Raw genomic sequence first — 12,510 nt, forward strand, 5'->3', positions numbered from 1 at the left:
CCCTCTTTGACCGAGCTTTTGGTCACCTGTCCTGATATCTCCTTATGTGGCTCGGAGTAAAATTCTGTCTGATTTACGCTCCTGTGAAGCGCCTTGGGACGTTTTACTACGTTGAAGGCGCTATATAAATGCAGGTGGTTGTTGAAGCAGTCCTTGTGTATCAAAGACAACTCTGTATAACCTTGTTTGTTCGCACTTGCAGCTAATTTAAGGAGGCCACATGATCCAGAGACACTTTTTTGGGAAGGCAGTTTAAGGAGTCTTTGCCTTTCATCTCCCTAAAGAGGAGACTTTAAGGCGGTTCGAATTCAAGTTTTCGACATTACAAAGGGGAGTGACCAATTTGACCCAGGGCAGATCGCCTATCGCAGCATCATACATCACAGAAGGGGAGGCCATTCGGCCCATCATGCCTGTGCCGGCTCTTGGAAAGAGCTCATCCGATTAGTCCCTTTCCCCATTGCCCTGTACAGCTTCGTGTGCTGTGGGTTCAAATGTCAGGCGGCATAGTCTGCAAGTTAGGAATAAGGAGGGAAGTCGGCCAATTGTTAACAGACCTGCGGAATAGGTTACCAGGGAATCAGACTGCCTGTGAGTGGGCTGAGGAGGCAGTTGGGAGTGTTCTGGAGAGATTCTGGGATATGGCGAGTCGGGGTTGATCTGTGGAAAAGGGGGCAGGGCACACGATGGACTGTTGGTCACTTCCCGTTCTCGAGTCAGCAGTTAGGAGTTCTCCCAGTGTTAACCTTCGTTTCTGCGCAGCCCTTTCCTCGTTGGGCTAAAATCCTGGGGCCAGTACCCCTCAACCAACATCACTAAAACAGGTGATCTGGTCATTATCTCATTGTGGGATCTTGCTGTGCGCAAATTGGCTGCCGCGTTTCCCTACATCACAGCAGTGACGACGCTTCAAAAAGTACTTTGTGGGCTGTAAAGCGCTCTGGGACGTCCTGAGGCCGTGAAAGATGCCGTATCAATGCAAGGTGTTTCTTTCTCTCTCAAACGTGAGCATCTTCCCGTGTTGCACTCACCAGAGTTTTAACCTCTTGCTCTGCCCAGGCACAACGGCAACATTCTGTTGGACTCCGAGGGCCACATCATTCACATAGACTTCGGCTTCATCCTCTCGAGCTCGCCCCGGAACCTGGGCTTCGAGACGTCCGCCTTCAAACTCACCAGCGAGTTTGTCGACGTAAGTCCCGCCCGCCTCGTCGTCCAGGACTGTTACGTGCTGAATATTGGGCCGATTTTATTTATTTATTTTTTTAAAAATCAAGGCTCAAGTGGCACAGTACGGGTATGCTACTGTGCGGTTCTGATGCTGGACTGGCAGTCCCTGACGTTTCATACAATCGTACAGCACGGAAGGAGGCCGTTCGGCCCATCGTGCCTGTGCCGGCTCTTTCAAAGTGCTATCCAATTAGTCCCTTTCCCTCCCCATAACCCTGCAATTTTTCCTTTTCAAGTATTTATCCAATTCCCTTTTGAGTGTTACTGATTATAGCACTACAGTCGAGCTGCAGTGCCCTGCAGTGTTTGGTTTTTGTCTTGCTCTCCCTGTGTGGAAGTGCCCGGCCTCCGTTTGGCAACTGTCCACAGCGGGAACGGTCCATAACGGGATAGCGTTATTTCAACGATCAACAAGTGTTTCCCTTCTGTGTCGTGAGCTTTGGCCCAGTTGTTCGCAGCTCCGCTCTGACCTGTAGTTTTAGTACAAACTGTAACCCCACCACCCCCCCCACAAAGTTAATTGAATGTTAACTAGGCTATTTACTTACGGTTTGTCCTTGCATTTGGGACACTGAGGTGTGAACTGGTGTGTAAGCACAGCTGTTCCTGCTCTGGAATACATGGGGCACTTAAGATGCTGCAACCAGCAACTTTGACGTGGGCGTCAATGCAAATGGCTGATGGTTTTTTTGCCTGATGTTAGCGATTTAAACGTGGACGTTTTGAGTGGTGGGAATGTTAATATATTGGGGAACTGTACAGCGATTAATGGGGATTTCTGCCCGCAGGTCATGGGAGGCCTAGACGGGGACATGTTCAACTATTACAAGATGCTGATGCTGCAAGGGCTAATTGCAGCACGCAAGCACATGGACAAGGTGGCTCAAATCGTGGAGATCATGCAGCAAGGTACGTGTAACGATGTGCTGTTTTATTGCCGAGTTCGGTCATTGTTGGCGCCCGGCTTTTTTAGTCCGGATCATCCAGATCCAAGGTGGTTATCGTTGCGTTTACATTGAACCTTCGTGGACCTCCCCCCGGTATCTGCGTGTATCGGGCTTCTTGTTGCACCATGCCGCTGTGTCCTACCCTTAGTGTGTGCAGACCAGACCAGGCCAGCAGCACTGGTGTAACAGACGGACATTCCATCTTGTGACTCAGCCCATGGGCCTCTCGGCTCACCCAGGGCTCGCCGGCCTTTTTTGGTTTGGGAATCCAGCTGCACCAAACTTCACGCACTGGGTTTGTGTGCCCGCGATGGTGTACGTGTGCGTGCGCAGCTGTGTTGGCGTGCACGGGCGATTGTATATTTCTGTATCTGTGCATTGTGTCCGCAGGGAGGTGTTTGTGAGCAGGCTGTTGTAGTGTGTGTGTGTGTGTGTACATGTTTATGGTTGCTTGAACCTGTCAAATTCAAGGTAAATCAGCCTTTTTTTGTTGTTGAAAGAAAATGACCAGGCCCCGCAATGGAACAAAGGGCAAATCCACCATCTGGTGTAACGCTCTGGTCTTACGGACTAGAAGGTGCCTGGCTCTGCCTCCATTGACACCCTCTCTTGTGCTCACACGCTGTCTCCCAGGAATCTCTGGATGGTAATCAGAAGTAGGCCAGTGGCAGTGCCCCTTACTGCCGCCTCTGTCTGAGATCAGCGAACTGAGCTGCTGATTGGGGAAGGAACCTCGGGTCACTCTGGCCTGCCCGTCCCACCGTCAGACCCAAGCGGTGAAGAAAATTGCTTGATCCACTCGTTCAGACTGTGAAACCGTGCCTGGCAGAGTGACTTCACAGTTGTCCAGTGTGCAAAAAATAAAACTGTCTTTGTATTTTGTCGGTAGCATTCGCCGATCGATCGATCGATCTCCTTTGTCTAACCCAGTGTCCGGTCAGTTTGTCCCGCAGGTGATGACGAGAGGTGCTCAGGGAGGTCGCAGGCCAGTCAGGTGCTAGCACTGAGAGATTTGCTGTGTGAGTGTCAGTCAGCCAGAGCAAGCAGCCATCTTCGAAACAGCACCGCAAAGGGACAGAGTCCAGACTGGTGATGGTGCGGGAGAAAAGGGTTGGGGGGGTGGGGGTGGAGCCTGCAGTTTATTTATGATTGGACGTTAATAGTTGGGATGAGGGAGGGGGAAAGGGGGCACAAATCAGAATCGACCTTAAACTGAACCCTGAACAGTTTTAGAAAAACTAGGAACACTGAAGGGAGGTATTTAAGGTATGAATTATGATGCAGGTCTGTCAGTATGGGAGTGAAAAAAAGCTAGATTATTTTGTATCGGGACACTTCAGCATTTTAACCTGTGTCTCGTCGTCTCTCTCATTGGTGCATCTGCTGTGGATTTCCTCCATTTTCCGTTATTTTTTTGGTAATCAAGTCACGTCTACCTGTTCAGGTAGATGTTGAATGTCCCTGAGGTGCTACGGTGACATTCCTCCCACAACCTTAAACAAAAAAAACGACACATCGGCTGGTTGTTAGCTGTTTGTGGGACCTTGCCGCACGCAAAATGGCTGCCGCACTTGCCTACACGATAGCCAGGCCCCCCCCATAAACTTGGCACCACTTGCTGAGAAACTGGACCATAGCGAGCAAGTTCAGTCCTTGGTCTGTGCTGAATTAGCAACATAGGAACAGGAGGAGGCCATTCAGCCCCTCAAGCCTGTTCCGCCATTCAATCAGATCACTGCTTATCTGTATCTTAATTCCATTTACCCGTCTTGGTTCTGTATCCCTTAATACCCTTACCTAACAAAAATCTTATCTATCTCGGTTTTTAAGTTTTCAATTGACCCCCGGCCTCAACAGCTTTTTTGTGGGGGGGAGAGAGTTCCAGATTTCCACTCCCCTTTGTGTGAAGAAGTGCTTCCTGACATCACCCCTGAACGGCCTGGCTCTAATTTTAAGATTATGTCTCCCTTGTTCGGGATTCTTCTTTTAATATCCTGGGGTGGAAACTGTCAGGTCCTGGAGATTTGTCATTCTTAAGTCTCGTTATTTTCTCCATTACCCATTTTTTTTTTTAAGACCTATATTAAATCAAGTAAGTTCCTCCAACTCTGATCGAGTAGTGGTTGGAAGCTACTGTTGGCCTCAGTATTTGCCGGGGGCGGGGGGGCGGGGTAGAAGTGGGGGGGGGGGGGGAAAGGGGGGAATTACCAGCCTGGCTTCCTGCTCCTGATCGCCACCGAGGTGGAAAGTGCACGTGTGCGCGGGCATTGGCTTGAGGGGATCGGCTACAAGGACCTCTGCGCCTGCCCGCTCTTGGGCACTTGCGTGAGGAGTACTGGAGGGTGACTGGTGCCCCATGGAACTGTACCCACGCCCCTTCAGCGGGCAAGGGGAGAAAAACCACGGGAATAAAGGTGGCCAACCCTCCAGGATTGGCCCTGGAGTCTCCAGGAATTGAGGATTAATCTCCCAGATACCGCTGCGGGCAACGCCCGGGAGTAAAATTATCAGGGCGTTTTTAAAAAAAAAGTTTCTTTTTTCATTAGTTATAAAAATATCGTAGGTGCGGGAATGACGGGTGTTTGACTGGGCGGGGCATTTGGAGGTGGGAGGTCATGTGATGAAACCTCCAGGAATACGTCCACCCAGAGTTGGCAACTCTTACTGAATAAGTGAGACCTGTTGCTGTGTCTTCATTCCCTGCTGCACTGGGCTGGGTCTTTCAGACGCCCTTGAGAAGGAACGCAGAGGAAAGCAGTGTTCAGGCGTCACTGGGACGCGCTGCCTGACTCAATCCAGTCGTTTTCCTCCTTCAGCCCCTCTTGGGAGGCGCATGTTAGGATTTCGCACTGAGCTCTTCATCATTATAAAGAGAACGGAGGGAAATATACCCCCTCGATGTGTTTCTGGGGCGAGGAGGGATTGAGGGTCAGAGGGAGAAGGGGGCATTGGGTGGGGTTGAATTGTGAAAATGGGACTGGTTTGTTCAAAAGTACTTCATTGGCTGTAAAGCGCTTTGGGACGTCCTGAGGGTGTGCGAGACACTGTAGAAATGCAAGTGCTGTAACCTGCAGGGCTACGGACCAAGTGCTGGAAAGCTGGATGAAGCTGGATAGCTCTTTGTCGGCTGGCACTGACACGATGGGCCGAATGGCCTCCTTCGGTGCCGTAACTTTCTACGAGTCTAAGTTCTTTGTTTTTGCGGGGTGGCGGTGGGGGGACAGTGTTGTCACTAGGATTTCAGTAAAGTGTGACTGTGTGAAAATATGCACACTTCAGTGGTGAAAAGCACCCAGTAGTAAAATTCTAGAATCTGTCCTTCCAAACGTGAGTTTAGTCTGGAGAGAGCATTTTGAGTTGTGTGCAGTGCTGGGTAGTATCTGTCTCCGGCAAGGCAGATGTGGTGAATTAAGAGCATCGCACAAGATTGGACATCAAAATCCATTGACTTGATGTGCATGCAATGGTTTCCTATAGAGTATGGGTACTAATACAGTCAGTAAGGTCGATACCAACACTGAACCTCTATCTGCTCCTAAAAATTCTTCTCTAAGATCCACCCTGTTGTTGTTGAAACACTATCTCACCCAGTTGTCCGCTTGGCTCAGTGGGCAGCACTCTCTCTCTCTCGCCTCTGAGTCGGAAGGCCGTGGGTTCGAGCCCCCACTCCAGAGACTTGAGCTCGTAATCCAGGCCGACGCTCCCAGTGCCAGCGCTGAGGGAGTGCTGCACTGTCGGAGGTGCCGTCTTTCAGATGAGACGTTAAACTGAGGTCCCGGCTGTCTCTTCGAGTGGTTTGGGACGCCGAAGATCCCACGGCATGGTTTGAAGAGGAGCTGGGGAGTCCTTCCCCTCTCAAACTCTCTTAATTCATTGCTGTTTGTTGGATCTTGCTGTGCACATAATGGCTGCCACGTAACACTGACTGCACCTCGGAGTAATTCACTGTACGTGAAGAGCTTTGGGACACTTAAGGCACCACAGTCTCCACCGTTTAAAACGGGCAGTCACTTAAATCAGCCAAATAACCATTAACCATTTGCATTAAAGTCAATTTCCAAGTTGCTGGTTATAGCGTCTTAAGTGCTGTGTGTATTCTGGGGCAAAAACAGCTGTGTTCACTCACCTGTATGAGTGACTTGCCCCTGAAAAACCAACACGTGTTCTGTAAAAATATATTGATATTCAACAAGAGTAACCCTTTATGCACCATGACTCCAGCAGCCCGGAATTTAGTGTCCCAATGAGGTGTTTGAGTTGTTTAAACGGTTAACCTGCTCCTCCAGTTTCCGCGATGCAAGTGGCCAGGGTGAGGTTTGTGCTGCGGGGATCAGGGTGTTTGGTCAGGTCTCGGGTCCGGCTGTGAGGAGGTTTGTTCAGGGAGGCTGCCGATGAGTCTTGCAGCGCTACCACGTTGTACCGGCCATCGCGTATCACGGGCAAGTTAGCGTTCGCCGACGCGAGTCTTTATTTTCTCCTCTCCGACCCCTTTAATGGAGCGTTTATTCTCGTCCGCAGGCTCTCAGCTCCCCTGCTTCCACGGCTCGGGCACTATCCGGCACCTGAAAGAGCGATTCCACATGAACCTGACGGAGGAGCAGCTCCAGGGTCTGATCGAGCAGATGGTGGACGGCAGCATGCGCTCGCTGACCACCAAACTCTACGACGGCTTCCAGTACCTCACCAACGGCATCATGTGACCTCCCCGGGGGGGTGGGGTGGGGGAGGAGAGGGGGGGGTGGAGGGCGCGCCGTCCGCTGCAACCTTTCACCGCGACTGGAGGGAAAACTCGCCGGTTCCAGGCCCCGAGGCCAGCCCGCGGCAACCGTTTGGAGACGAGAAAGCGGCAGCGGGCTCGGTCGATTTGTGAAGGGCGCGTCTGCACTTTTATTTTTTAAAAAGAGGAGGAGAATAATGACGATGCTGTTTCTCTCGGTGGGGTTTTGGGAAACCCGAGACACGCTCGGGCAGTCAGACGTTACCCGGGGCTGGAGTGCGTCCGAACATCGCTCGACTTTACACTTCCGCGTTGAGAAAGTCGCCTTTCCTTTTTTTTTTGTATTTTAAATCCTCCCGTGTTATGCGAGAGAGAGAGAGAGCCTTCGCAACAAATCTGAGGCCGCCCGACACGCTGAAAGAGGCGATGCAGGTCCTGTTACAACTTCATTTGGAAGAAGAGCGAGGGGAGTTCTCCCCCGGTGTCCTGGGCCGATATTTACCCCTCGACCAACATCACATTCGATTTTTAAAAAAAAAACATTATCTGGTCACATTGCTGTTTGTGGGATCTTGCTGTGCGCAAATTGGCTGCCACATTTCCTGCATTGCAACAGTGACTGCACTTCAGGAGAAAAAAAACAAGTACTTCATTGGCCGTGAAGAGCTCTGGAACGTCCTGAGGTGGTGAAAGACGCTGTACAAATGCAATTCCTTTCTTTTCACATGTCCCCTGGCGTCCTTTTGCTTTTCATGTATCTTCTCCCGCTGCGTCAAGAGGCGCCTCGGCCGGAACAAATAATTCGCCGGGAGAGAGACGGTTGTCGGGGCCTGCAGCGGGCGGAGGCCTCGGACTGTTAACCCCCTCCCCGGCCCGCCGCGTTCTAACTAAGCACCATCCTTGCTGCTCGGTGTTCCCTCTTGTACGTGTTACGTGTGTGTCTGTGGTTTAATTTAAAACGTTTATTTCTTTCTCCCCCCCCCCCCCCCCCCCAGTAAACAGGACAAGGGCGAAGACGGGAATGTAGAAATGTATCGTTCTTTTTGTCATGGTTTATTTTCTCCTACGTTACAACAGTGACTAAACTTCAAACCTCCTTTGTTGGCTGTGAGGGGCTTTGGGACGTGCCAGGTGGAAGGCACTGTATAAATTGAAATCTTTCTTAGAGAGCGAGTCCTGTGAGGTACTGATGCGGCTCTTTCGGAGTCTGTGGGCAGAGGTGTCTCCCGTTCTCTTTAGGCTTTCAGTGCGTGTGCTGTGTCACTTCAAGTCCACACAGGAAGAAGGCAGGACTCTATCGCCACGAGTGGATTTGGGGGCAGGGTTGGGTGAAGGGTTTCCGCACACACACACACACACTCTTTGTTCTTGAAAGCAAAAATGATGGTGCCCCCACCCGCCCCTGCCGGACGGTCTGTCTGGCCACAATTGGCCCTTCTGGGGCAAGAGGGCGAATACATCGGTTTCTGCTCCAAAGCCCGGCTGCACGCGAGGGCCGCGATAGCCCGCTCCTGGTCACCGTCCAGTGACTCCCGCCAGAACGAGCGGGCGGACGTCGGGGGGTGGGGGTGGGGGTGAAGGAGGAACGCAGGAGTCGGCCACTCAGCCCCTCGAGCCTGTTCCGCCATTCTGTTGGAGCGTGGCGTGCCTGCATCTGAACTCCCAAGGACTCGCCTCGCTTCCAGGGGCGAATGGTTTGCTGACGCTCCCCGCCCGGGTGAAGAGTCGATCACCTGGGTGAGGTGCCAGGGGCCAGAACCCGGGTCAAGGCTGACACTTGCAGGAGTGGAGGGCAGCAGATAAATCGATGGGTTCCTGGACTGTTGTCCAAGAGGCGTAGACCCACCGAGCACAGCTGTGAACATCAGGGAGGTCTCGCTATGATACAACCTCGTACTGAGCTCGCTCTAGACCGGGAGGGATTAGACCAGTTGGTATCCATGGTCTCGTCTTGTTCTCATTTACTCTCACTTAGCGCAGAGAGTCGGGAGTTCCTGCAGGTGTTCAGACATCCCCGGTCTGCTCCAGCAGTCAACATCTGTCACCGGCAGATGTGCCATTTTTTTGTCTCTCCTTTCCCCTCAATGTGTGAGGACACATAGCTCTGTTGTCCTTGTTCCACTCTTTTCCACTCCCTCCCCCCACCTGTTAACCAGACAACGCTCCCTCCCAGACATGAAGGGCCCCCAATACGAGCAATACGTGCTTGTTGCAGGAGAGCAGAGGGTGGATGGGCTGAGCTGGCCGTTCCCTGCTCTCCCAGTCCAGTACGCGCACTGGTTCCATCGTTGCTGCCCCAGGTGTCTTGAGGTCAAAACTGACGCGGCCAAAAGAGGGGACGCTCTCTGATTTTTTTTCTTACCATCCCAAGGCCATGGAGTCTCCCCCCAAACGTCTGGTTGTTTTATGTACTGTCAGCTTCCCCCTCCCTCCGCCTTTCAACCAGCGCCTGCGTGTCGCTCAGAAGGAGGGCATCCTCACACTGCCCCGTTTCCTGCACAAAGTTCAAAGGTGGAGAAAGGCAAATGTTAAGATGGAGATCAGGAACGACTTCACACCCCCCGTCGCTGCCCGCCCACCCACACACACACACACACCCCATCACTACGCACCCGCACCCCCACAGTCAGTTGCTACACTGAGAGGACTAGGGTGAGCTAGAGGAAGCCAGAAGCTCCACAATCCCTGAAAACAGACCCTGTTATTGGGGCGTGGGAGGGAGACTATAGGTTTTTTTTCCTGGACGGCTAGGCTCAGATGGGCCGAACGGCCTCCCTCACCCGTATCTTGTAAGCTGAGCTGAGGACAGAAGCTAAAATTGGGTGGATCGTGCCTCTTGCTTCTGTGGGTTTATTTTTGAGGTGGGAGAGATGTATTCACGGTGGGGATGCCTGATGTTCGAAAGCACATAGTTGAATTAATACTGGCACCTCCGTTGTAACCTCTGGCAGAGTAACTTCACTGCTTGGGGTTATTTTTAAAAATCGATCGGGTGAGTCTGGCTAATCAAGCTATTTAATTATATATTGGTGAACGATGATGGTTATTGTACAGTGAGGTAGTCAGCGCCAAATTACTAATTAACCAACTAATTGTCTCCCGGTGTCCTGGGCCAACATTCCTCCTCACTGGTCATTCAAATCATTACTGCTTGTACACAAAGTGGGTGCTATGTTCACCTCCATAATAGTCACTGCAATTTAGAGGGACTCGTACGTAAAGCTCTTTGGGATGTTTTCAGGAGACATTGGGAGTGTTTGATGGGACAGTGTAGAGGGAGCTTTACCCTGTATCTAACCCGTGCTGTACCCGCCCTGGGAGTGTTTGACGGGACAGTGTAGAGGGAGCTTTACTCTGTATCTAACCCTGTACCTGCCCTGGGAGTGTTTGACGGGACAGTGTAGAGGGAGCTTTACTCTGTATCTAACCCTGTACCTGCCCTGGGAGTGTTTGACGGGACAGTGTAGAGGGAGCTTTACTCTGTATCTAACCCTGTACCTGCCCTGGGAGTGTTTGATGGGACAGTGTAGAGGGAGCTTTACTCAGAATCTATTCTGACCTGGGCATACTCGACGCTGCCAGTAAATGTCTGAAATGAAAAAAAATTTCCATTTCCCAATCTATCACCCCTCACTTTTTGAGCACAAACCTCCTCCCCCCACCCACCCCCAATTTAGTGTGTGTGTGTGTAGAATTGTCTCACTGACAGTACCCCTTTCTGTTCCTGTAAATACCTAATGCAAAAACAGCCAGTGTGTTCCTGCCCCTCCACCTCGTGGTTACAATCCTGTCTTGCACACTTCCCATTTTCCAATAAGCCTGCAGTGTCACCAGCAGTGGGGTTTCTGTACCTGCCGATCGCTCACCAGGAAACCTTTTTTGATTGATTTTTTTTTTTTTTGTTTTGTTGCCTTTCATGTGAAGTGTCTCCATTTGCCCCCCCACCGATCCGTTGCGGCTGCAGCCCTCCCACCTCGCGTGTATCGCCTCTCTTTTAACCCATCTGCCTGTGGTCGTAAATGTTGACACTCCTCCCTGCTGCAGCTGAGAGAAAGGTGCGGCTCGACCCCGCCCCACTTCCCAATCCGCTAATCACCGGTGGACAACAGTAAACGAGCTATCGATTCGTGAGGCTCCATGAGCAATTTCTATTGAGGTTTATTTAATTGAATGCCACACACAGAAATGGGATAACTTTGTACATACTATAAAACCGTTATATTATATATATATATATATATATATAAGCACTGCGCGTTTTAAAATTTAGATTTCTTTTTGTTGTAAATGTGCAAGTAAAATCTCTCTTCAGACTTTGGACCTGTGTGATAGGAGGGTGGGATTTAAGCTAGCATTTTGGTTGCATCAGTAATGCCCATTGCTCCTAAGTCGCAAACGTTTTTCTTGCTGTACAGTTTCGCCTCTGTCCTAATACTTATCTGTCTCAACTTTTTCTTTTGTGTTCTTCCCCCTCCCTCCCTCCCTCCCCCAAACCAGGAAACGTGTTTTTTTTTTCTGTCCCTTCTGTTATTGTATGTGTTGTCTTGTGACTAATTAAAACCTCCATCGAAATTAAGCCAATCTTTCGGACTTTTCATTCTGCCACCCGACCCCAGGCTCAAGAGGGACATCTTTCCATCCCCCTTCGCACTGCAGCACAGATTGGGGATGAGGAGGGAGGAAGGGGCGGGCTCACTCGGAGTGTGTCCTAGATTCGACCTGCTAACCTGTGCTGGGCTAGCTAGATCTCAGTGCGAGGGCAAGTACGATTGAACTGTGCGTTCCCCTGGGTCAAGAAGAGGGAGCAATCAACCAGGGTGCTCGCTGCCCTCATTAGAAACTGCGTGCCTGTGGCAACGGGATGGTGCTTCTGGCTGTGTGGCCCCCATGGTCAAATAGCTAACTGCCGCTGACTAAACTCGCACCAGAGATGGCACCTTCAGTTCTGGGTCTTGTTTTAAAATTCATTGAGGGTGTGGGCGTCGCTGGCGAGGCCGGCATTTATTGCCCATCCTCTAGTTGCCCCTTGAGAAGGTGGTGGTGAGCTGCCGCCTTGAACCGCTGCAGTCCGTGTGGTGAAGGTTCTCCCACAGTGCTGTTCGGGAGGGAGTTCTAGGATTTTGACCCAGCGATGATGAAGGAACCGGCCGATATATTTCCAAGCCGGGATGGCATGTGACTTGGAGGTGGTGTTCCCGTGCGCCTGCTGCCCTTGTCCTTCTAGGTGGTGGAGGTCGCGGGTTTGGGAGGTGCTGTCGAAGAAGCCTTGGCGAGTTGCTGCAGTGCTTCCTGTGGATGGTACACGCTGCAGCCACGGTGTGCCGGTGGTGAAGGGACTGGGTGTTTAAGCTGATGGATGGGCTGCTGATCAAGCGGGCTGCTTTGTCCTGGATGGTGTCGAGTTTCTTGAGTGTTGCTGGAGCTGCACTCATCCAGGCAAGTGGGGAGTATTCCATCACACTCCTGACTTGTGCCTTGCGGAGAGGCTTTGGGGAGTCCGGAGGTGAGCCACTCGCTGCAGAATACCCAGCCTCTGACCTGCTGTAGTAACCATGGCATTTGTATGGCTGGTCCAATTGAGTTTCTGGTCAATAGGGATGTTGACGATGGGGGGGT

The 12,510-nt window shown here is 51.4% G+C and overlaps 1 protein-coding gene across 2 annotated transcripts in view; it reads left to right on the forward strand.

The window, feature by feature from the left end:
• pi4kb (phosphatidylinositol 4-kinase, catalytic, beta) overlaps positions 1-11,470 on the forward strand; it is a 67,626-nt gene extending 56,156 nt beyond the window's left edge. The window contains exons 8-10 of one of the 2 annotated variants that reach the window (XM_067975980.1): positions 1,060-1,192; positions 2,019-2,139; positions 6,696-11,470. In XM_067975980.1, the coding sequence (XP_067832081.1) occupies positions 1,060-1,192; positions 2,019-2,139; positions 6,696-7,047 (606 nt within the window). In that variant the 3' untranslated portion in view covers positions 7,048-11,470. The remainder of the gene's footprint in view (positions 1-1,059; positions 1,193-2,018; positions 2,140-6,695) is intronic. The other variant, XM_067975979.1, reaches the window with a different exon arrangement.
• Positions 11,471-12,510: the final 1,040 nt, after the last annotated feature.

Source organism: Heptranchias perlo, chromosome 44, assembly GCF_035084215.1.
Source record: "Heptranchias perlo isolate sHepPer1 chromosome 44, sHepPer1.hap1, whole genome shotgun sequence".
Lineage (NCBI taxonomy): Eukaryota > Metazoa > Chordata > Chondrichthyes > Hexanchiformes > Hexanchidae > Heptranchias > Heptranchias perlo.